At 43.9% G+C, this 26,612-nt stretch overlaps 1 protein-coding gene across 1 annotated transcript in view; it reads left to right on the top strand.

The window, feature by feature from the left end:
• The window catches only part of SARS1 (seryl-tRNA synthetase 1), a 170,003-nt gene that overhangs the window by 98,085 nt on the left and 45,306 nt on the right, over positions 1 to 26,612 (top strand). The window contains exons 7-8 of the mRNA XM_056557709.1: positions 8,640 to 8,861; positions 9,148 to 9,277. Coding sequence (XP_056413684.1) covers positions 8,640 to 8,861; positions 9,148 to 9,277 — 352 coding nt within the window. The remainder of the gene's footprint in view (positions 1 to 8,639; positions 8,862 to 9,147; positions 9,278 to 26,612) is intronic.

Raw genomic sequence — 26,612 nt, forward strand, 5'->3', positions numbered from 1 at the left:
AGTAGGAAGATGTCATCTATAAAGCAACACCACCTCAAACATTGTCTGAAGTGGTGCGATGAATAGATGACGCCCTCCTTTAACCCTGCCACAAATACGGTATGTTTGCATACTGTAAATATTTATCCTCCAACAAAAAATAATTCTTATACTAAATTCCAGTAACTGCAAAAGAAAATCTTGGACCTCCATGGGGAATTCCAAAGTTGATAGAACCTTTCTAACTGCTGCCATACCTTTATCATTGCTGATAGAGCTATAGAGACTAGAGATGTCCAAGGAAGCAAGGATGGTATGCTCTGTGACTTGGACATCTCTTATATTAGATAAGAAGTCACATGTCTTTTTCTGCACATTGGATATTGGAAATATGTGATAATGTGATTAATAAAATATAGTTTTAAATAATCTTGGTGGTTGAGTGGACAGCGATTGTAGGGCGAGTTTATATATAGAGAGGGTACTAGAGTAATAGTGTTATTGTACACAATGGGATGTAGTAATACCATCAGGTTTTTCTTTGTCTTTTTCTGCTTCTTTGGTGCATTTATTTTTTAATAATTTTTAATTTTAATTTTCTTTTTTTATCCGTATTTACTTTATTATGTAGACATTTTTTAGTTTTTGTTTTTTGTCTTTACCTTCAGTTCATCTACACTTTATTCTTTATTTTTTTGTTTTCTTGCATTGGGTTTAGTACCAACAACGCTCGGTGTAAGTCACCCCTATTTAACTCCCATGAGGATAGAGACATGCCTAGCAAATAGTACTGGTGCTGTCGAAAGAGCGGGCACACCCTGCGTTATCTGTAGAGGGGTTGAGGGGGACATGGAGGAACCTAAAGGGACCAAGTGTCTTGCTCCCCCTTTGACTACCAGAAGTTCTGTATCCTAATGATGCAGACTAATGGGAGTCCAACAGTGTCAGGGGTTATTGAGTACAAGAGGGTTGAGTGGGTGCCACCACCTGTCTTTAGTCTACTCTATGAGGAGCACTCTATATTGAACTTATCATTTACAAACAACAGGTTTTTTTTTCTGAGTTTTTTTCTTTAATTTAAATTTTACATTTTTATTTTATTCATTTTTTTATTTATTTAATTTTTTTCATATTTTGCTATTTGGTTATTATATATTATTCTAATCTCTGCTATTCTGTTTTCTCGTTTGCCCCTTTTATTTTTTTTTCATTATGAATATATGGAAAACCTATGATGGTATTCCCCTTGGGTACTAATATAAGATACCGACAGGTCTAGTATATCATGATGCAGATCTCTGCTGTACAGGAGCCTACCATCACCTGTCCAACTCTGATCGGTTCTCTGTGTCCTGGGCTTCACTGACAGGTTGGCGTCGGTGGTTACCTGGGAGACAGATAGCTTATGATCTGGATAATATAGTCACGAGACTGTGGTCACATTACATACAAGCAGAGTCGGTAAGCGCATCCTTGCACATTGTGTAAATATGGTAATTTCTGAAACACTGTTGTTATGCAGTAGGATTGATGAATACGATTAATATGGACCTGTATATTTCAAGCAATTTCAATTTCAAGCAAGTTTTAATGCACTTTTTTGCACTGATCCATTAATGGATGTTGTGACATAAACTATGAATATCCTGCACTTTATGAAAATGTTAGTTTACATTGATATATGCATTTAATAAGATGATTGTTTTCACTTAATGAGCACCTGATTTTTGTACTGTGTGTAATGAGCACTGAGCTGGGTTTTTAAACCCCCTAATACTGTGTTTTACTTTACTTACTGTGGAAAATGTTTTTTTTTTTTAAATCAACTGGTGCCAGAAAGTTAAACAGATTTGTAAATTAGAGATAAATGGAAATGTGTGTGCAGCTTACAGCTTACGTATGTGTGTGTATATATATATATATATATATATATATATATATATATAAAATTATTATTATTATTATTAATTATTATTTTTACTTCTTTACAACAGCTCCCCCTAGTGTCTAGTGCACAAGAGATGCAGTAACAGGTTTAGGACACTAGGAGGAGCTGTTGTACAAATAAACTGCAGCTTTATACAAAAAGACAAAAAAAATCATTCTGCACATGCTTCCCCCGGAAGTGAAGCATGCAGGCGGGCACAGCGTCGGCAGCTCGGGACGGGTGAGGGACATCGGGGCAAGGGAGGACAGGTAAGGGACACTGCGGACTCCTAGCAGAGCAGTGTGTGTGTCCCGATCCCCGTGATTGGGACACACACACCGCTGCTCAGAATTTTTATGTGTGAAACGCTGCCATTGGCTAGTTGGATTTGACTGATAGGAGTGATCGCTGTGAAGGGGGGGATGAAACCCCCCTCGGTCCCAATGCAAGATGGCTGGCTATTAGTAATAGCCACCATCTTAGTCATGTATGTCATGGGTCTGGAAAGAGTTAACTCCTTGGGGACGGAGCCCATTATAACCCTAAGGACGTGAGCATTGTTTACAATTCTGACCACTGTCACTTTAAGCATTAATAACTCTGGGATGCCTTTACTGACATACTTTCGTGACATACTCTACTTTGTTAGTGGTAAATTGTCAGCATTACTTGCATCATTTCTTGGGGGAAAAATTCCAAAATTTCATGAAAATTTTGCATTTTTCTAACTTTGAAACTCTCTGCTTGTAAGGAAAATAGACATTCCAAATAAATTATATCTTGATTCACATATACGATATGTCTACATATGTCAGCAAAGTGGACTTTTTACAAGGGTTAAAAGGAAAAAAAGACTCCTGAAATGTGTAGCCCAATTTCTCTCGAGTATGGCAATAACTCGTTAATTTCTCTCGAGTATGGCAATATGTGGATGTTAAGTGCTCTGCAGAATTTTGTTGGAATGGTTTTAGGGGGGCATGTCGCATTTGGGAAACCCCCATGGTGCCAGAACAGCAAAAAAAACAAAAAAAAAACACATGACATACAATTTTGGAAATTAAACCCCTCAAGGAATGTAATAACATTACAGTAAGAACTTATACCTCACTTTTTTATTGAACAGTGCGTTGTAAACGTGATAAATTTGATTTTTAACACTAAAATGTTTGTGTTACCCCAAATTTTTCATTTTAACAAGGTGTAATTGAACAAAAATCCCCCCCAAAATTGTAGCCCAATTTCTCATGAATAAACAAATACCTCATATGTGGACATAAATTGCTCGACGAGCGCAATAACAGGTCTCAGAAGAGAAGGAGCGCTGTTTGGCTGTAGGAGAGAGAATTTTTCTGTAATTGAAGTTGGGGGCTATGTGCATTTACAAAGCCCCCGTGGAGCCAGAACAGCGGAAAGCCCTCACATGTGACACCATTTTGGAAAGCACACCCCTCAAGGAACGTAATAAGCATTAAAGTAAGAACTTATACCTCACTGGTTTATTGAACAGTGGGTTGTAAAAGTGAAAAATTTGATTTTTAACCCAAAAATTTTTGTTACCCCAAATTTTTCATTTTAACAAGGTGTAATTGAACAAAAATCCCCCCAAAAACTGTAGCCCAATTTCTTATGAATAAGTAAATACCTTATATGATTACGTAAATTGCTCGGTGATCGCACTGCAGGTCTCAGAAGAGAAGGAGCGCTGTTTTGACTGGAATTGTAATTGGGGGGCCTTGTGCATTTTCAAAGCCCCCAATGGTGGCAGAACAAAGGAGCCCCTGCAGTTGTGCCATCTTTTTTGGAAAGTACACCCCTCAAGGAATGTAACAAGTGGTACAGTGAGTATTTACAACCACAGGTTTTTAGAACAGTGGGCCATAATAATTAAAAATCAGATTAACAGTGAATTGCTACTGTTAGACAAAAATTTTCATTTTTAACCGGGATTATAGAAGAAAAAGCCCCCCAAAGTTTGGAGCCCAATTTGTCCTGAGTAAGGAAATACCACATATGTAGATGTAACATGCTGTGCGGGTGCACAACTGGGCTAATGAGTGAGAGAGCACCGAGCACCTTTGAGGCCTAAGGTGGGGATTTGCCATGCAATGGCAGAGGTTCTGACCAAAAATAAAAAATAAAAAACCTGGCAAGTGACCGGAATTTTGAAATGACACCCCTCAAGGAACGTAACAAGGGGTACAGTGAGTATTTACACCTCATAGGTTTTTGGATTAGTGGGCTGTAAAACCGAAAAGTGTGTTATTTTTCACTAAAATGCTGTTGTTACAAAAAATGTTGCAAAAATGTTTACAAGGGTTAATCGGAGAAAAATCCCCAAAAATTTTCAACCCAATTTCTCCTGAGTGTAAAAAAAGAAACCATATGTGGACGTAACATGCTGTGCGGGCACATATCATGGCTCAAGACTCATAGAGCAATGTTCACATTTGAGGCCTATGGCATATCAGTAGCTGACAGTTACATACATTCAGAGCAAAATAAAAGAAATACCCACATGTGACACCATTACAGAAAGTAACCCCTGAGGAATCTTTATAGGGGTAAAGTGGACATTTGGAACGGTCAGGTGTTTCTTAAATTTATTTTCCACGTGTGGATGCAATGTATTTTTGGAAAAATTAAAATTGCAATTTTCCAACTGATATGCTGACCCAGAGCATAGGCAAAAGTCTGCTTCAACATTATGGGAATGTTTTTTTTGGGTGGCCATCCCTAAACGGTTACCTGAAAATGCGCACACCGCTCAGGGGAGGAGAGAGCACTGCACATTTGAGGCCTGACTGTTACATACATTCAGAGGAGGGGGAGAGGGGAGGGTTAAAATTTCGAGGACAATGTACTCTGGACAGGTACATTGGGGTTAAATCAAGGGGAATTAAAATGGGGAAAGATGATTTTAAAATTTAGTACTCCATGGAAGTATGATACTCCCTGAAGCAGTTTTTAATGCAGAGGCTCGGATGATCGGGGGAAGTGTCGCACTGAGTGGGGGTGTCCTTACGAATCCCCCTTCTGCGACACACTCTGCATTTTTTTCTGGGATCGCCCCTTCTTTCCAGTGTGGGGGACCTAACCTGGAAACTGTTGGCCAGGGACGATCCTGGCACCTCCAGTTCCGGAAATGCTCGGGGCTGCTCCCCCCTGACCGACAAAGATCAGGGCCTTTATGAGCACCTCCTGGAATTTGAGAAATCTCCCTGTGTTGCCAGTGCTCCGGTATAGTACAAATGCATTGTACATGGCAACCTGGACCATGTAGATTGCAACCTTTTTGTACCATGCCCTGGTTTTGTGCATGGGATTATATGGCTTGAGGACTTGAACAGAGAGATCAACTCCCCCCATATACTGATTGTAGTCCAGAATACAATCAGGCTTGAGGACCGGTGCTCCGGTACCTCGGACACTGACAGGGGTGCTGCCGTTCCCATGAATTGTGGTGAGCATAAGGACGTCCCTCTAGTCCTTATACCTGACCAGCAACAGGTTTTCATGGGAAAAGGCACGGGACTCACCCCTGGGGATTGGTGCCTGGAGGGGATAGGTTGGGAGGCCTCTCTGATTTTTCCGTGCGGTCCCACAAGTGGATGTAGATCTGGCGGTGAGGGATTTGAACAGAGGGATACTAATATAAAAGTTATCCACGTAAAGGTGGTAACCCTTATCTAGTAGTTGGTGCAAAAGGTCCCACACGATCTTCCCGCTGACACCCAGAATGATGGGATATTCTGGGGGTTCAATACGGGAATCACGACCCTCGTATATTCTAAACTTGTAAGTGTACCCAGAGGTACACTCACAGAGTTTTTACAGCTTCACGCCATATCCCGCCCGCTTGGATGGGGTGTATTGGTGGAACCCGAGTCTCCCCCTAAAACCGATAAGAGACTCATCAATTGAGACCTCCCTTTGGGGAACGTAGGCCTCCGAAAACTTGGCCCCTAAGTGATCTATGACCGGCCGTATCATGTACAGGTGGTCATAGGCACAATCACCTTGGGAAGGACATGCTGCATTGTCATTAAAATGCAAACATTTCCTTATGGCCTCAAAACGTTCCCGTGCCATGGCCATACTGTACAGCGCGGTCTGGTAGAGGACATCCCCGCTCCAGTATTGCCTGACAATAGGCTTTTTGACCAGGCCCATATGCAGCACGAGGCCCCAAAAGGTCCTCATTTCGGCTGCAGATTTGTCTGTGTCACCATCATGTTGACAGTCGTCACTGAAGTAATGACTAAAAAAGTCTATTTCAGTGAACCCGGCGATGTCACTTTGGATTCCTGGGTTGCCAACAAAGCCAGGAATCACAGGCTCAAAGTTCTCTTGGGAAGTCCAGACAGGTTCACCGGTAGAGGGTGCCGCTGGACTTGCCTGGTGGGCCGCCATACTAGTACTGGCGACCGGATCGCAAGTACTAGTATGGGGCACAGGGTCAGTTGCATGGGGAGGGGTTGTGGTCTCGTACGGCGGCGTCTCCGCCGCCTTGGGGGCTCATCATCACTAGATGATAAGGAGAGGGAGGAAGAAACCAGGAAGGTGGGGGTCTTTCTCGCCCTCACTGGCGCTTTGTCGGAGGCAAGTAAGGCATATGCCTCCTCCACTGAAAACGCACTGCGAGCCATCGCCTAACACTTATGGAAAGGGGGGGGGAGTCTATATGTGTGTGTGTGTTTTACTTTGTGTATATGCGTGTGTGGGGGGGGGGGGGGAGGGGTTCTACTTTATACCAAACCTAGAAAAGAAAAAAAAAAAAGAAGAAGAAAAAAAAGCGTGTACTTCTAATGCAAAAAACCCTGCGCCAAAGAGCGTATACCTAATCAGTTGTGTGCGCCACTGATTAAGGCTTAGTGGCAGCAGGGGGCGCAGAAGACACCAAAAGGTGGAGGGGGGGGGGATAAAAGAAGCACCTGCCTGAACCCTGAAAAAAAAAACGCTGATCAGTTATATATTACTGTCATCAGCAGTCAGGGCAGGCACACACGGGTACGGTCCGTCCACACAGCACGGACCTGCTGCTGGTGGCACGGACCACAAATCCCCCAAAAAAGGTGCTATAAAAAAAAAAGAAAAAAAAACTCTTATTAACACAAAAAAATGCTGCACCCCCCAATAAAAAAGCAGTGGGGTGGGCGATTCACAGTGGCTGGACGCTCTTTATAGGGAAGAGGGTCCGGCCAAAGTTAGCGAATAAGGGGGGGGGGGGGAAAAGCTTACACCCCAGAAAAAATATATGGGGGTAAGCTTCAGGGCCCCTGTAAGGACTGGGGCACGCAAAAAAAAAAAAAAAAAACACCCGCAGACAGAGGACACTGCAAAAAGGACAAAGGGACAGGGGGCTAAAGGGGGGCTCCTAGGGCATAGTATGGGGGGGGATTTCACAAATTATTATTATTTTTTTTTACTTATATGTACATATAAGAAGCTGTCCCTGCCTAAGACCACTTTCCCTCACAGGACTAGGGGCTACTGAGGGGTTCTAAAGGCACAGTATGGGGGGGGGGGGGGGGGTGATTTTGTAGTTCACCTCAGTCTCTGCTCTGCTCACCAATTACAAGCTTTTGGTGGGCAGAGCAGGACTTTTCAAGTGATTTGGGGGCATCTGGAGGTCAAGGGGAGCTCCCCTCCCGCCAATACATTTGATTGGATGTTCGTACCGACCATCCAATCAAAGGGCTGTGGGAGGATCATCACTGATTCCTCTCACAGCTAACATTGAGGCCAGCTAGGTCACATATGCTACAGCACCCTTTACATCCGGGTCTATGGAGACCCTTAATGGCCGGAAGACACCGCAAATCACTCAGGTAGGTTTTAACTGTCATTTTCAGCGATCGCAGATATGGGGGGTCGGGTGTCTCAGGATCCTCCTCAGCGATGTGCTGGGATGCCTGCTGAATGATTTCAGCAGGCATACCGTTCCGATCACCGCCCGGTGAGTGGCGGGGATCGGAATCATCGTCTGAATTGACGAGCGATTTGCAACGATCGCCGATATAGGGTGGTCTCATGACCCCCCTGGGCGATGTCACTGGATGCCTGCTGAATGATTTCAGCAGGCATTCCGATCACTGCCCGGTGAGCTGCGGTGATCGGAAATACGGAGGGCGTATGGATACGTCCTCCGTCCTTAAGTGACGGGGCGCGAGGGCGTATGCAAACGCCCTCCGTCCCCAAGGAGTTAAATGTCTTTATTTATTTTTTTTGCCGGCTACATATTTAGGTCCCTTCCCGCCCACATAGATTAGTCCCTGTTTAAAAATTTATCAACATCTTGTTCTAAAAAATATATAAATTTTTTAAGAACAGACTGTGGTAATACCTGATGCACTGATCATAATTATATCACCTGTGAAAGACCTGGGAAATCTAGAAAACATGACCTGTTGGGGTGACTTGAGGACCGCGCTTGAGAAACACTGTAATAATAACAGCCGAAATAATTTTTGTGTCATATTTTTATTCAAAGTTTATATGATCTAATTATTGCTGTTGCATATTGTTATTGCACTTCCTAGTGTTGTTTGGATACCCCCTTAGAATGTTCACCCGATGTATCCAGTTTCATGGTACTGTAGCTTATAAATTGGTAAATATTGTTTTAAGTAATTTCTGTGTTACAAAATGCAAAAAAAGTAAAAAAAAAAATAATATATATATATATATATATATATATATATATATATATATATATATAAACTTTTCACTTTAGGTGATTGGAAAAGGCAGTGAAAAGCATGATGATGGGTCCATCGATGAGAAGTATCTGATTGCTACATCAGAACAGCCAATTGCTGCTTTGCATCGTGATGAATGGTTGAAGCCTGAAGATTTACCAATCCGTTATGCTGGTTTATCTACATGTTTCCGTCAGGAAGTGGGTTCACATGGAAGAGATACTCGGGGGATCTTCAGAGTGCACCAATTTGAGAAGGTGATCAAAAGTTGACAGTATAATAGTCAAAGTTCTTTGGACCTGCTAGGATTATGTAAAGTCCCAAGGCTGTAAATGGGTTTGTCTGAGAGTGAACAGTCAGTTTTTGTGTGTGAAATGTGTGTGTTGAATTGTACAACTCTTGCCCATGGGCTGTGTTTAGGAGATCCTTTTATGCCATTATATTTGTGCTCTAGAAATTTTTAAATTTTAGTATTTTTAAATGTGTCATTCAGTTATTTATTTTTCCTTTAATCTGTCTGTTTCCTTGCCATTTCTACCTTAGATTGAGCAGTTTGTTTATACATCACCACATGATAACAAATCATGGGAAATGTTTGAAGAAATGATTAAGACTGCAGAAGAGTTTTACCAAACACTGGGCATTCCTTACCGTATTGTCAACATTGTATCAGGTATGTACACTGCTGCCCTTAAAGGGGTACTCCGCCACCTAGTCATCTTCCCAATCCACAGGATAGGGGATAAGATGTCTGATTGCAGGGAAGGTTTCCAGCCTTTGGATAGGGAATAAGATGTTTAGAGGCAGAGTACTCCGCCCACAGACATTTTATCCCCTCTCCCAAAGAGAGGGGATAAGATGACTGATCGCGGCGTTTCTACCACTGGGACCCCCGCAATCTCTGTGCAGCACCCGTGCCGTACTCTGCATTCTAAATAGTAGGTTTAGAATGCTGGATCTCCACGGCCGGAGACGTCTATAGGCGTAAATGGAGGTAGTGTGTCATGACATCATGAGGGGGTGTTGTGTGACATCACGAGGGGGCATGGCAATCCGTCACGTCTCCAACTGCCTAAACCCAGCGTTCTAAACTTTCTGTTTATAATGCTAACACCGGGAGCGGTACAGGTGCTGCATGGAGATCACTGGGGTCCCAGCAGCAGGCCCACTGCAATCAGATATCTTATCCCATATCCTTTGGATAAAGGATAAGATTCCACCCTAAGGACACAAGCTCATTTAGACCTTAAAGGGGTTCTCCGGTGGAAATCTTTTTTTTTTTTTTTTTTTTTTTTTTTTTTTAAATCAACTGGTGCCAGAAAGTTAAATAGATTTGTAAATAACTTCTAAAAAATCTTAATCTTTCCAGTACTTATTAGCTTCTGAATACTACAGAGGAAATGGTTTTATTTTTGGAATGGAACACAGAACTCTCTGCTGACATCATGACCACAGTGCTCTCTGCTGACATCTCTGTGCATTTTAGGAACTGTCCAGAGCATCATATGTTTGCTATGGGGATTTTCTCCTACTCTGGACAGTTCTTAAAATGGACAGAGATGTCAGCAGAGAGCACTGTGGTCATGATGTCAGCAGAGCACTGTGTTCCAAAAAGAAAATAATTTCCTCTGTAGTATTCAGCAGCTAATAAGGATTAAGATTTTTTTAATAGAAGTAATTTACAAATCTGTTTAACTTTCTGGCAACAGTTGATTAAAAAAAAAAAAGTTTTCCACTGGAGTGGAAAGGGTTACTCCGGAAGGGAAAAAAATATATTTTTAATCAACTGGTGCCAGAAAATTAAAAAGATTTTTAATTTCCTTCTATTAGTAATTTACTTCCAGTACTTATCAACTGCTGTGTACTACAGAGGAAGTTCTTTCCTTCTTGAATTTATTTTCTGTCTGACCACAGTGCTCTCTGCTGACACCTCTGTCTGTCTCAGGAAATGTCAAGAGCAGGATAGGTTTGCCATAGGGATTTGTTCCTACTCTGTACAGTTCATAAAATGGACAGAGGTGTCAGAAGAGCACTGTGGTCAGACAGAAAAGAAATTCAAAAGGAAAATAATTTCCTCAGTAGCAAATAGCAGCTGATAAGTACTGGAAGGATTAAGATTTTTAAATAGAAGTAATTTACAAAATGTTCCAGTTGATTTAAAAAAAAAAAAAATTTCACTGGAGAACCCCTTTAAAGTCAAAGCCAGTTTCATTTTTATGTTTCGTTTTTTCCCCTTTGCCTCTAAAATCCATAACTTTATTTTTCCATCCACAGACCCATATAAGGGCTTGTTTTTTACGAGACCATTTGTACTTTGTAATGACCTCTTTTATTTTAACATAAAATGTACGGCACACCCAAAATAATATTTTTTTGTTGGGAGATTAAAAGGAAAACATCAATTTTGCAACTGTTGGAGGGTTTTGTTTTTACACAGTGCCTTTTACAGTTAAAATGACATGTTTTCTTTATTCTGAGAACAAATACAATTAATATGGTCAATGCGATTAAAATGATACCCAATGTTTACGTGCTTTAATATTATTGTACTACTTAAAAAAAAAAAAAGTAACTTTTTAAACAAAATGAGAATGTTTTAAATCACCTTAATCTGACCCCTCTAACACTCTCATTTTTCTGTATACAGGGCTGTATGAGGGTTAATATCTGTAGATTTATGCATATATGTGACTTTTTGATCACTTTTTATAGCGGTTGTGTGGTGGCCCCAGCAGTCCAAAATGTATCGCAAAAAAATTAGATATCACCATAATTGTATCAACCCACAGAATAGAGATGAGATAATTTTTACCACATAGTGAATAGTTCCATAACAAAAAAAATCATTTTAAATGCCGGAAATTTAGTTTTTTTTCTGGCGTTTTTACCTTTCTGTAGAAATTGCATTTTATTTTTTTTGCTTTGGCAGGTTTCCCTGTGGGCTATTTATTTATTTTTATTTTTTAAGGAATTCCGTAGGGTATACCATTATTTAAAAAAAAAATGTTTTCAATAAAATGCAGTAGGGATGCAGGAAATTGTCGGGAATGAATTTTTGAATTTTTAAACAAATTATTTTTTATTGGAATGCAGGGAACAATTATCGGGAACGGGGCAGGTAATAGCAGGTAATAGCTGCCGATAATATAAAAAAATAGTTAAAATGTATTATGTTTTAATGTGTAATAAAATAATTTATTTTGTGTAATGTATGTGATTTACAAACTTTTTATTTTTAGGTACTTTAAAATTTTACCCTGGCTGTACTATTCCCATCATGGAACAGACTCCGTTCCATGATGGGAATAGTAATCCAGGTGCTGAAGGAGCAAAGGCACCGGGTCTCACTCTTGAGACTCACTGCCATCATCATTTAAATCTGGGGAAGTGGGTTACATGCTGCTCCGCTCCCCAGCTGGCTGAGGCTGTTCCTAACTTAAAGGGGATAAGATGTCTTATTGCGGGGGTCCCGCCGCTGGGGACCTTCGCGATCTCTCCTGCAGCACCCCCCGTTCATGAGCTGCATGGAGCGAAGATTGCTCCGTGGCTGATGACGGGTGACACAGGGCCGGGGTATCGTGACGCCACAGCTCCGCCCTGTGTGACATCACACCCCGCCTCCTCAATGCAAGCCTATGGGAGCGGACGTGACGGACGTTGGTTTTGTTCCCCCTCCCTGCCCACCTATCTGGTGGTCTGGACAGAGCGGGGTTATGTTCATGGTGACGGTTAAGTTGAGATGGTGTTGTGGCGGGGACCTGTGATCGTTGGTGGTGAGTAGTTATCTCCCAACTGTGGCCCTGCACTCTCAGCGTGCCCAAACTGTCCAGGCATGCAGAGAGTTCTGCAAACCTACAGTTGGGAGACCAATGTGCAGTGGTCTCCAATCTGTAAGTGACCCATCAGTACTTAAGCTTTTTTGGGGGTGCAGGTTTTTCTTGCACTTTTTTTAACCCCTTAAGGACCGAGCCCTTTTTCACCTTAAGGACCGGAGCGTTTTTTGCAATTCTGACCACTGTCACTTTAAACATTAATAACTCTGGAATGCTTTTAGTTATCATTCTGATTCCGAGATTGTTTTTTCGTGACATATTCTACTTCAACTTAGTGGTAAAATTTTACGGTAACTTGCATCCTTTCTTGGTGAAAAATCCCAAAATTTGATGAAAAAAATGAAAATTTTGCATTTTTCTAACTTTGAAGCTCTCTGCTTGTAAGGAAAATGGATATTCAAAATATTTTTTTTTTTGGGTTCACATATACAATATGTCTACTTTATGTTTGCATCATAAAATTTATGAGTTTTTACTTTTGGAAGACACCAGAGGGCTTCAAAGTTCAGCAGCAATTTTGAAATTTTTCACAAAATTTTCAAACTCGCTATTTTTCATGGACCAGTTCAGGTTTGAAGTGGATTTGAAGGGTCTTCATATTAGAAATACCCCATAAAAGACTCCATTATAAAAACTACACCCCCCAAAGTATTCAAAATGACATTCAGTAAGTGTATTAACCCTTTAGGTGTTTCACAGGAATAGCAGCAAAGTGAAGGAGAAAATTCAAAATCTTCATTTTTTACACTCGCATGTTCTTGTAGACCCAATTTTTGAATTTTTGCAAGGGGTAAAAAGGAGAAAATTTTTATCTGTATTTGAAACCCAATTTCTCTCGAGTAAGCACATACCTCATATGTCTATGTTAATTGTTCGGCGGGCGCAGTAGAGGGCTCAGAAGGGAAGGAGCGACAAATGGTTTTTGGGGGACAGCAAAAAAACAAACATGGCATACCATTTTGGAAACTAGACCCCTCAGGGAACGTAACAAGGGGTAAAGTGAACCTTAATACCCCACAGGTGTTTCACGACTTTTGCATATGTAAAAAAAATATTTTTTTTTTTTACCTAAAATGCTTGATTTCCCAAAAAATTTTACATTTTTAAAAAGTGTAATAGCAGAAAATACCCCCCAAAATTTGAAGCCCAATTTCTCCCGATTCAGAAAACACCCCATATGGGGGTGAAAATTGCTCTGCTGGCGCACTACAGGTCTCAGAAGAGAAGGAGTCACATTTGGCTTTTTGAAAGCAAATTTTGCTCTGGGGGCATGCCGCATTTAGGAAGCCCCTATGGTGCCAGGACAGCAAAAAAAAAAAAACACATGGCATACCATTTTGGAAACTAGACCCCTCGGGGAACGTAACAAGGGGTTAAGTGAACCTTTATACCCCACAGGTGTTTCATGACTTTTGTATATGTAAAAAAATTTTTTATTTTTTACCTAAAATGCCTGTTTTCCCAAAAATTTTACATTTTTAAAAAGGGTAATAGCAGAAAATATCCGCCAAAATTTGAAGCCCAATTTCTCCCGAGTACGGCGATACCCCATATGTGACCCTAAACTGTTGCCTTGAAATACGACAGGGCTCCAAAGTGAGAGCGCCATGCGCATTTGAGGCCTAAATTAGGGACTTGCATAGGGGTGGACATAGGGGTATTCTACGCCAGTGATTCCCAAACAGGGTGCCTCCAGCTGTTGTAAAACTCCCAGCATGCCTGGACAGTCAGTGGCTATCTGGCAATACTGGGAGTAGTTGTTTTGCAACAGCTGGAGGCTCCGTTCTGGAAACAGTGGCGTACCAGACGTTTTTCATTTTTATTGGGGAGGGGAGGGGGGCTGTGTAGGGGTATGTGTATATGAAGTGTTTTTTACTTTTTATTTTATTTTGTGTTAGTGTAGTGTAGTGTTTTTAGGGTACAGTCGCACGGGCGGGGGGTTCACAGTAGTTTCTCGCTGGCAGTTTGAGCAGCGGCAGAAAATTTGCTGCAGCTCAAACTTGCAGCCGGATACTTACTGTAATCCTCCGCCCATGTGAGTGTACCCTGTACATTCACATTGGGGGGGGAACATCAAGCTGTTGCAAAACTACAACTCCCAGCATGGACGGTCTATCAGTGCATGCTGGGAGATGTAGTTTTGCAACAGCTGGAGACACACAGGTTGTGAAACACCGAGTTTGGTAACAAACTCAGTGTTTTGCAACCAGTGTGCCTTCAGCTGTTGCAAAAGCTACAACCCCCAGCATGTACGGACAGCGGAAGGGCATGCTGGGTCTTGTAGTTATGCAACAGCCGGAGGCATACTACATTGGCTGGGGATGCTGGGGATTGTAGTTATGCAACAGCTGGAGACACACTGGTTTACTACTTAACTCAGTGTGCCTTCAGCTGTTGCAAAACTACAACTCTCAGCAGTCACCGACTGGCAAGCCAACGGGCATGCTGGGAGTTGTAGTTATGCAACCACCAGATGCACCACTACAACTCCCAGCATGCACTTGAGCTGTTTGTGCAAGCTGGGAGTTGTAGTTACACAACAGCTGAAGGTACACTTTTCCATAGAAAGAATGTGCCTCCAGCTGTTGCAAAACTACAAGTCCCAGCATGCCCATAAGGGCATGCTGGGAGTTGTGGTGGTCTGCCTCCTGCTGTTGCATAACTACAGCTCCCAGCATGCCCTTGTTGCATGCTGGGAGCTGTTGCTAAGCAACAGCAGGAAGCTGTCACTCACCTCCAACGATCCACACAGGACTGTCCCTCGCCGCCGCCGCCGTCGCTCCTGGGGCCCCAATCCCAACAGGGACGCCGGGGATCGGGGTCCCCAGCACCCGGGGTCGTCTTCCCGCACCCGCTCACGTCCTCCGGAAGAGGGGCGGAGCGGGTTGCGGGAGTGACACCCGCAGCAGGCGCCCTGATTGGTCGGCCGGTAATCCGGCCGACGAATCAGGGCGATCGTGAGGTGGCACCAGTGCCACCTCACTCCTGCAGGCTCTGGCTGTTCGGTACCGTCTCTGACGGCCCCGATCAGCCAGTAATTCCGGGTCATCGGGTCACTGGAGACCCGATTGACCCGGAATCCGCCGCAGATCGCTGGACTGAATTGTCCAGCGATCTGCGGCAATCGCCGACATGGGGGGACATAATGACCCCCCTGGGCGATATGCCGGGATGCCTGCTGAACGATTTCAGCAGGCATCCGGCTCCGGCTCCCCTCCGGCTAGCGGTGGGGGCCGGAAATGCTCAGGGTGTATCCATACGCCCTCGGTCCTTAAGGACTTGGAAACGGGGGCGTATGGATACGCCCTATGTCCTTAAGGGGTTAAAGGGGTGTATGCGGTCCGTGCCTCTAGCGACTGATCTGTGCTGTGTAACCAGAATGTACCCTGTGTGCAGATTGCCTTGATTGGTGATAAGTGAATTATTGCTTATCAGCAATTTTTGGGGGTTTTGGAGTTGTTGTTTTTTTAATGTTTTTTTTTCTCTTTCTTGGGGGGAGTTTGCGGTTCAGGCACACAGTGCAGAACAGTCGCTGGTGGCACGGACCACAAATGCCTTCAAATAACGCAAAGAAACCCCTTGCATCCTAAAAATTTGCTGATCAGTGTTAGTAACATAGTTCATAAGGTTGAGAAAAGACCAGAGTCCATCACATTCAACCTATATCCCTAATGAGTCCCTACTGAGTTAATCCAGAGGATGGCAAAAAAAACTCATACTAGAGGTAAAAATTCCTTCCCGACTCCATTATGGCATTAGAATAAATCCCTGGATCAACCTTCTGTCCCTATAATTCTAATATACATAACCAGCAATGTTCTTACGCTCCAAAAATGCATCCAGGCCCCTTTTAAACTCTTTTACAGAGTTCCTCATGACCACCTCCTCTGGGAGAGAATACCACAGACTCACTGCTCTTACAGTAAAGAACCCCCGTCTGTGCTTGTGTAGAAACCTTCTTTCCTCTAAACGGAGAGGATGCCCCCTTGTTATTGATACAGTCCTGGGTATAAATAGGTCATGGGAAAGATCTCTGTACTGTCCCCTGATATATCTATACATAGTTATTAGGTCTGCCCTAAGCCTTTATTTTTCTAAACTAAATAACCCTAATTCTGATAATCTTTCTGGGTACTGTAGTCCTTCCATTCCCCGTATTACTCTGGTTGCCCGTCTTTGAACCCTCTCCAGCTCCACTATATCTTTCTTGTACACCGGTGCCCAGTACTGTACACAGTATTCAATGTGTGGTCTGACTAGTGATTTGTACAGTGGTAGAATTATTTCCTTGTCGTGGGCATCTATGCCCCATGATTTTATTTGCCTTGGCAGCAGCTGCCCGACACTGGTCACTACAGATAAATTTACTGTTAACTAAAAACCCCAAGTCCTTTTCCACATCAGTCGTCCCAAGTGTTCTCCCATTTAATACATAATCCCAGGCCAGATTTTTCCTCCCCATGTGCATTACCTTACATTTATCAGTGTTGAACCTCATCTGCCACTTGTACCGTCCAGCCACAGCACAGCATAAATTCGTCCACACCCCCCCCCCCCCCCCCCCCAAATATAAGTGAATGGAATAGCCTTTCAGTAGAAGTGGTAGCTTCAAATTGAAGGAGTTTAACCCCTCAATGTCCATGGACATACACGTCCAGGCAGGATGCACGTTCCCACAACAGAACTTGTATACACGTCCATGGATCTTGTGGGTACATTGGCAGGGTCTTGGCTGTAACACACAGCCGGGACCCTGCCACACTGCCAAGACCAAAATAAACTTTGGTCCCAGCAGTGTAACCCTTACAGCCGCGGTCAGAAGTGACCGTCTGTCTCCCCTGCAGCACCCCGCAACGCGATTGTGGGGTGCTGTGTGTGATCCCCGGCAGGTGGGGGCCTGCTGCACTGCTGGGACCAAAGTAAACTTCGTATAATACTGGCAGGCAGTATATTACTGCAATCTGCAATGCTTTGGAATACAAAGTATTCCAAAGCATAAAAAAAGTGTAAAAAATAAAAATAAATTTATTAAATTATTAAAAATAATAAAAATACATAATGTGTAGGGTCGCACAGAGCATTTAATATGTTGCAGATGCTCCGCTAGTAGTCACAATAGTGAGCTCTCTGCTGTAACTCTGTGTCCACTCATAGTGGTGGATTTCCCGGCAGTCATGAGCGGACACACTGAGCTACCCAGCCACAGCAGTAAGCTCGCTCTTGTGACTGTCGGCGGGACATACGCAGTGTGAAATGCCCTTATTAAATATTTTTTTTTTACAAATGCCCCATTCATACTGCATTTCTGCAGTATGTTACAGGTATCCGTCAGCATTACATCAAATAAGGTGATGCCGACGTTTACTGTAGCAGCCTTAATGAGACTGCTACAGTATACATTGGCATGCCTTTTTTAACAGGAGTGTCCATTCATACTGCAGAAATGTATGAATGGACACGATCACCCCACCCCCAGAAAATAAATAAATCAGTTTTTTCATGATTTTTTTTTATTTTTAACGCCCAGTGATGAATATATTGTCCATTAGCGGGTGCCTATTCCCACAACATGATGGATATATCAATCAGGAACTGCAACTGTCACAGACAGCTGGACATCACTGCTAGCTGACCAAAGGACTAATCAGAGCGGTCCCTGGTCCAGCTAATACATACTTTTTTTTTTCAGACAAATATCTTGCAGCCCATAAGAGGTCATTAGGGGTGCGGTATCATTCTGCCAGCTCTGATTCTTTGCAGGCATGGAGTGGGGTCTGTAATTCATATAATGATATCCTGAAAGCCAAAGGGGGCTCCTCTCCTTCAGGGTCCTACCAGGCAGATATTCAACCAGATATGCCCAGCCCTGGACGAACAGCGTAATAAAATGTGGGGTGCATTTCCTCCATTTTAGAAGCAATGTACCAAAATGATGTCCCAGAAATAAAGCATTTGTGAAAAACAAATTCTAATTTTTTTCCTCTGACTAAAAAAATCAATGTACACCTTTCCATGACTCTAGACTGTACTCCTTGGGGATTAACAGGCCAAATCATGAGCCTTTCTCTCCATATCAAGGGTAGAACAAGTTTTTGTGTTTGAAAACCTAGCCAGCGACTATTAGCACAAGAGTGTGCAGCTGTCCTATAAATCATTCTGGAACATAGTATCCAGCTATATCATTTGTCATATTAGGTAAAAAATTTTTTTTATAATATCATCTGACCTTATATGCATAGCCTTATGGTTTATTCATAACATAGGCAATTACCATCCTGAAGAACAAGCATTTAATCCTACACAGGATTTAACCCCTTAAGGACCGTTTTTTTTTTTCGTTTTTGCATTTTCGTTTTTTGCTCCTTGCCTTTAAAAAATCATAACTCTTTCAATTTTGCACCTAAAAATCCATATGATGGCTTATTTTTTGCGCCACCAATTCTACTTTGTAATGACGTCAGTCACTTTGCCCAAAAATCTACGGTGAAACGGAAAAAAAAATCATTGTGCGACAAAATTGAAAAAAAAAAACGCCGTTTTGTAACTTTTGGGGGCTTCCGTTTCTACGTAGTACATTTTTTGGTAAAAATGACACCTTATCTTTATTCTGTAGGTCCATACGATTAAAATGATACCCTACTTATATAGGTTTGATTTTGTCGGACTTCTGGAAAAAATCAAAACTACATGCAGGAAAATTAATATGTTTAAAATTGTCATCTTCTGACCCCTATAACTTTAAAATTTTTCCGTGTATGGGGCGGTATGAGGGCTTATTTTTTGCGCCGTGATCTGAAGTTTTTAACGGTACAATTTTTGCATTGATAGTGCATTTTCAATTTTCAATAAGTCCTATTTTGGACTTTGGTTTAATTAATGATATATTTTTATAATTCGGACATTTCTGCACGCGGTGATACCATATATGTTTATTTTTATTTACACTGTGTTTTTTTTTTATTGGAAAAGGGGGGTGATTCAAACTTTTAATAGGGGAGGAGTTAAATGATCTTTATTCACTTTTTTTTCCCTTTTTTTTTTTTTGCAGTGTTATAGGTCCCATAGGGACCTATAACACTGCACACACTGATCTTCATCATTGATCACTGGTTTCTCATAAGAAACCAGTGATCAACGATTCTGCCGCATGACTGCTCATGCCTGGATCTCAGGCACTGAGCAGTCATTCGGCGATCGGATAGCGAGGAGGCAGGCTGTCCTGTCAGCTGTTCGGGATGCCGTGGCTATCCCGAACAGCCTGACGGAGCTAGCCGGCCACTTTCAGTTTCGCTTTTAGCCACGCGGCTCAGCTCTGAGCGCACGGCTAAAGGGTTAATAGCGCGCGGCGCCGCGATCGGCGCTGCACGCTATTAGAGGCGGGTCCCGGTTTCACTATGACGCCGGGCCCACCGTGATATGACGCGGGGTTACTGTGTAACCCCGCGTTCTATCAGGAGAGCAGGACCAAGGACGTACCGGTACGTCCTTGGTCCTTAAGATGTTAATATACTTACATCGGTTTCCCCCATTTACATACGGTCTCTCTTATTTTAATTTCCCAAATAAGCAAGAAATCTTTCTAAGTGTCACTTTTGCCTTAATGCGCATGTGTCAACACTTAGACGCTGTAGGATTATCGGCAATCCTTGCCGGGCGCATGCGCGGGAATTAACTTATTACAATCATTCCTGTGCGCCTGCGCGGCTTAGTCCGGGAGCAGGAAGCACATTAGATGACGCGCGCAAGCGTATTTCCGACATCCATGGTCATGTGGCCCAGATCGGTCACATGAACAATACCCGGAAGTAAACGCTTTACACACGTGAACGCCGAGGAGTATACCAACAAGGTAAGGACTTCCTACTTACAGGTATAGGGCGGTCTGGAGTCAGACTGAGAGACACTGGTTGGCTGGTACCCCCATTCAGTCTATCGCTCGGTGATTGATTGGCCAGGACTGATTGGGATGTGGTATATAGGTATGGCCGACACCATATTACAACATGGCAGCGGGGACACTGGTCATCTCATCCCTATCCCCTACTGACCATCATGGTCCTAATTTCATCTAATACCCTTTATTGTCCCCTGACGATTAGGGCAAGAAACGCGTTGGGACACAGCTGGGGTTTCACCCCACTACCAATTTCTTCATGTTTGGTCCAGATAAGTTATATGGTTACATTAACTGCTCTATCTCATTAATATGTGCGTGTGTATGACCCTACTGTCGCCTTGATATATATCACAGTCTATCTATATGATCTTCCTCATCATATGTGTGCTATATCTGTGTGATACTAACTAGCTGGGTGAGACAGTACAAAACCTCACCAGCATTATAACCGCATATATAGATTTACTCAGTAGGATCTACAGTACCAGTGATACCTTTTATGACAGTAGTGACAACGGACCATTGTTGTCATTTCCCTCCTAACAAGATCTATCTTAGGTGGTACCCTCATGACAGTGGTGACAATAGGTCATTTCTATCCTTCTCCCATCCAAAGAGATAGATAGCCTATACAAGTGAGACAGAGCCTCCTTGTGGTCTATAGTACAGGGCGAGGCTAGTAAACACAGGTTTAGGTTCCAGCACGGGGCCGCCCTTTATAGGGCGATCACTCCGTCTAGGCTCAGGGGTAGTGAAGGGACCCAGTATAAAGGGCAAGTAGGTAGTGGCCACCATCCATAGGCCAATATATCCCTAGGCCCTTTTCCCCCCGTACCCCATCCTACCCCGCATCCTTTCCTTTAGTAACCATACAACGGACCATTAACGGTAAGTCTCCTGATTGGTGGGAGCAACTGGTTTTCTGATAATATATCAATTATGGCCTTCATCATGCCAATGTGAATATATATCAGGACCTGTGATTTTAATACATGTTGGTCTGAGTGGATCCTATTTTCTTTTTGCTTTAATTTAGGTATAATAAAAGTTAAATTTTAGTGTTTCATTTTTTGATTAGTACAATACTGCCCTAGGTGAATACTTTATGTGGTGTAGTTTAAAAATTGGGTCACTTCTGGGGGTGCGGTATTGTGCAGTCTTTAATTTGTATAATGATATCCTGAAGGTCAAATGGCACTCCTCTCATTTGGGGCCCACCATGTGGCCATGCAACCAAATATAGCCAAAACGGGGGTACTCCCTAACATGGGGCAAGCAGCGTAATAAAATCTGGGGTGCATTTAATTCATTTCAAAAGTTAAAAAAAAGCGTTTTTTAAATATGTTACACTGACTTATGCTAATACCATCAACACAAAAGTCCCCAAAGAATGCATTACTAAACAAAGTGAATACTTTAGGGGCTGTAGTTTTTTAACCCCTTGGGGACGGAGGGTTTTCCACTTTTTGCACTTTTGTTTTTTCCTCCTCACCTTTTAAAAATCATAACCCTTTCAATTTTGCACCTAAAAATCCTTATGAGGGCTTATTTTTTGCGCCACCAATTCTACTTTCTAATATCAGTCATTTCACCCACAAAAATCTACGGCGAAATGGGAAAAAAATCATTGTGCGATATAACTGAAGAAACAATACAATTTTGTACATTTTGAGGGCTTCCGTTTCTACGCAGTACATTTTTCGGTAAAAATGACACCTTATCTTTATTCGGTAGGTCCATACAATTAAAATGATATCCTACTTACCGTATATACTCGAGTATAAGCCGAGTTTTTCAGCACGATTTTTCGTGCTGAAAACACCCCCCTCGGCTTATACTCGAGTGAACTCCCCCACCCGCAGTGGTCTTCAACCTGCGGACCTCCAGAGGTTTCAAAACTACAACTCCCAGCAAGCCCGGGCAGCCATCGGCTGTCCGGGCTTGCTGGGAGTTGTAGTTTTGAAACCTCCGGAGGTCCGCAGGTTGAAGACCACTGCGGCCTTCAACATCATCCAGCCCCCTCTCACCCCCTTTAGTTCTGAGTACTCGCCTCCGCTCGGCGCTGGTCCGGTCCTGCAGGACTGTCCGGTGAGGAGGTGGTCCGGTGGGATAGTGGTTCCGGGCTGCTATCTTCACCGGGGAGGCCTCTTCTAAGCGCTTCGGGCCCGGCCTCAGAATAGTCACGTTGCCGTGACAACGACGCAGAGGTGCGTTCATTGCCAACGTACTTCTGCGTCATTGTCAAGGCAACGCCTCTATTCCGGGCCGGAAGCGCGGAGAAGAGGCGCCCCCGGTGAAGATAGCAGCCCGGACCACCTCCTCACCGGACCACCTCCTCTCCGGACCACCTCCTCACCGGACCACCTCCTCACCGGACAGCCCTGCAGGACCGGACCAGCGCTGAGCGGAGGTGAGTACTCAGAACTAAAGGGGGTGAGAGGGGGGCTGGATGATGTTGAAGGCCGCAGTGGTCTTCAACCTGCGGACCTCCGGAGGTTTCAAAACTACAACTCCCAGCAAGCCCGGACAGCCGATGGCTGCCCGGGCTTGCTGGGAGTTGTAGTTTTGAAACCTCTGGAGGTCCGCAGGTTGAAGACCACTGAGGGCGAATGATGAGAAGAGGATGATGAAGGGGGGGTGTGGGGATGATGAAGGGGGGTGGGGATGATGAAGGGGGGGTGTGGGATGATTACAAGGGGATGATGAAGGGGGGATGTGTGGGATGATAAGGGGATGATGAAGGGGGGATGTGTGGGATGATAAGGGGATGATGAAGGGGGGATGTGCGGGATGATAAGGGGATGATAAGGGGATGATGAAGGGGGGATGTGTGGGATGATGACAAGGGGATGATGAAGGGGGGATGTGTGGGATGATAAGGGGATGATAAGGGGATGATGAAGGGGGGATGTGTGGGATGATGACAAGGGGATGATGATGAGGATGTTAATGACGGGTCTGGATGATGACAGGGGGGGATGAGGTATTTCCCACCCTAGGCTTATACTCGAGTCAATAACTTTTCCTGGGATTTTGGGTTGAAATTAGGGGTCTCGGCTTATACTCGGGTCGGCTTATACTCGAGTATATACGGTAATTATATCCCGTATTTTTCGCTGTATAAGACGCACTTTTTCTTCCCCAAAACTGGGGGGGAAAAGTTGGTGCATCTTATACGGCGAATACACACCTATCGCGGCGGTCCCTGCGGCCATCAACGGCCGGGACCCGCGGCTAATACAGGACATCACCGACCGCGGTGATGCCCTGTATTAACCCTTCAGATGCGGCTTTCAAAGCTGACCGCTGCATCTGAAGCGAAAGTGACACTAACTCTGCTGCACCGGGAGGGACCATACCTGCCTCCTCGGTGTCTGCTCCGTGCCGGGATCCCCTGCATGGCCGGCGCTCTCCTTCTTCGTCATCACGTCGTCGCGCACGCCGCTCCGTCATCCAATAGGAGCGACTTGATGGCGGCGAAGGAGAGCGAGGATACCGGGCAGCAGAGACGTTCCGGAGCGACGGGGACACCCCGGGGACGCGGCGACAGCGATGGAGGGCGACATCCAGGGCAGCGGGGACGGGTCCGGAGCGGCAGGTACACGTGAGTATTACCTCCTATCCAGTGGTCTTCAACCTGCGGACCTCCAGTTGTTGCAAAACTACAACTCCTGGCATGCCCGGACAGCCAACGTCTGTCGGGGCATGCTGGGAGTTGTAGTTTTGCAACATCTGGAGGTCCGCTGGTTGAAGATCACTGTGACCTATACTTTACATTGTATTCTAGATTTTCCTCATTTAAAATTGGGTGCGTTTTATATGCCGGAGCGTCCTATAGTGCGAAAAATACGGCAGGTTTGATTTTGTCGTACTTCTGGAAAAAATCATTTTTTTTCATGATATAAAAAGTTAACAAAAATAACGCTATTTTGGACTTTTGAATTTTTTTTGCCCGTACGCCATTGACAGTGTGGTTAATTAACGATATATTTTTATAATTCGGACATTTCCGCACATGGGGATACAACATATGTTTATTTTTATTTACACAGTTTTAGTTTTTTTTTTTATTGGGAAAAGGGGGGTGAGTCAAACTTTTATTAGGTAAGGGGTTAAATGATCTTTACTCCCTTTTTTTTCACATTTTTTTTTTTTGCAATGTTATAGCTCCCATGGGGGGCTATAACACTGCACACACTGATCTTTTACATTGATCAATGGTTTCTCATAGTTGGTTTCTCATCATGCCTGGATCTCAGACACTGAGCAGTCATTCGGCGATCGGACAGCATGGAGGAAGGTAGGGACCCTCCTGCTGTCTTTAAAGCTGTTCGGGATGCCGCGATTTCATCACGGCGATCCCCAACAGCCCCCTGAGCTAATTGGCTGTGCTTTACTTTCACTTTAGACGTGGTGTGCAACTTTGGACGTTGCATCTAAAGGGTTAATAGCACGCAGTACTGATCGCCGCGCGCCATTAGCCACGGGTCCCGGGCCCGACCCGCTATGACACAGAGCGATGGCTTGGCCCCGCGTTATAAAAAGGGAGTGGGCTTAGGGCATATAGGTATGTCATCCGTCCCCAAGGAGTTAAAAGGGGTCACACGGGTGGTATGGATCTACCAGCTTCAATCATTTGCAGGCATGGAGTGGGACCTAAAATTTTTGTAATGATGTCCTGAAATCCATATGGGGTTCCTTTCATTCTTGGTCCCACCATGTAGCAAAGCAACCAAATATGGCCTAAGCGGTGGTATTGCCAAACATGGGAAGAACAGCGTGATAAAGGAGTTCTGTATGGTGCAGGCAGCTAAAACCCTTTGAAGTGCAGCCCATAATCCTTTCGGCCTAAAATTATGCCCTGAAAGCCAAATGGAGCTCCTCTCAATCTGAGTCCTGCATTGTGGCCAAGGAACCAAATATGGCTTAAGCAGGGGTATTTTTGAACACGGGACGAGCAGCTCAAAAAAAATATGGTGCATTTCCTTCTTTTTAGATGCAATGTATGCAAAATATGCCCCACAAGTAAAGCATTTGTGGGGGGGGAAAGAAAGCAAATGTAAAATTTTTAACACTGACTTTTTAATAATACCTGCCAAAAAACTATGGTGTTAAAATAATCACTGTACCCCCTAGTTAATAAGATAATAGAGCAATGAAAAAAAGGTACTCCTATCTAGTGCTGCTGCAGTAGTTAAGGATCTCTAGTATATTATATACAAAATATAAAGAATAAAATTTAACTTAAAGTAGTACTATAGCCATAGAACACTTATCCCCTATCCGCGGGATAGTGGATAAGTGTCTGATCACGGAGGTGGGGGGGGGTCTGACTGCCGGGACCCCTCGTGATCTCCTCAACGGGCTGACATGCCCCCTCCATGTATCTCTATGGTAGAGGTGGAGATGAAGTGTTCGTGCATCCCTGCCTCTCCCAAAGAGCTGCATGGAGGGGGCTTGTCTGTCGCCCTCAGTGAGGTCTACGACACGAGCTTAGCCGCGCAGAGCCGCGGCAATGCCTGGTCCGCATACGGGAGATTTCGGGGGATCCCAGCGGTTGGACCTCCCGCGATTAGACACTAACCCCCTATCCTGCGGATAGGGAATAAGTGTTCTATGGCTATAGTACTCCTTTAATCTTCCAGTATATCAGTCTTCTCCTTAATGGTTGTCCAAGGAGAGGCATGACGAGTAAGCATAAATAACACGTTAGTAAAACCATTCATTAAGTCTACTGGCTGGTATGCAGTTGTGCCCTGTATTAAGATGTTTGAAACCACGGAAGGCGAAGCTTGCTGTGGAGGGGAGAGGACACACTCCTGTAGTGCTCTTTACGTGTACTGTGATAATGGCACTTTTCATCATTTTAAGCTCCTTCCTCTTAGCTTCAAAGTGTGTTTTCTACTTCTCCAGACACAGCTCCATCACAGTTGCCAAGAGCAACACTGCAGCTACAAAAGATCGGTGATCTAATGAGCTCCTGGAGGGAACTCTAAATCCTCCTTCTAACCACATGGTAGCTAGCGCATGGAGGAGCAGCCATAGAGATCGGACCCCTGCTTGCTTCATATATTCACCTGAATTCTGCTGTACTTACTGCAGGTGTCAGGGCTGAGCTGTTGCTTGGCTCTATATCCCACCTTCTCACCAGTCAAGTCTTGTTTGTCTCCCCTGGAGTACCCTTGGGCAGGAGGGACTGTCTTGCAGCATAGCATAAAATCCTGGTCCCATACACTTAGCCTAGCTTCCCTGTGGATGGACTTCATCAAGAGGAATAT

Source organism: Hyla sarda, chromosome 2 (assembly GCF_029499605.1).
Source record: "Hyla sarda isolate aHylSar1 chromosome 2, aHylSar1.hap1, whole genome shotgun sequence".
In the NCBI taxonomy this organism is placed as follows: domain Eukaryota; kingdom Metazoa; phylum Chordata; class Amphibia; order Anura; family Hylidae; genus Hyla; species Hyla sarda.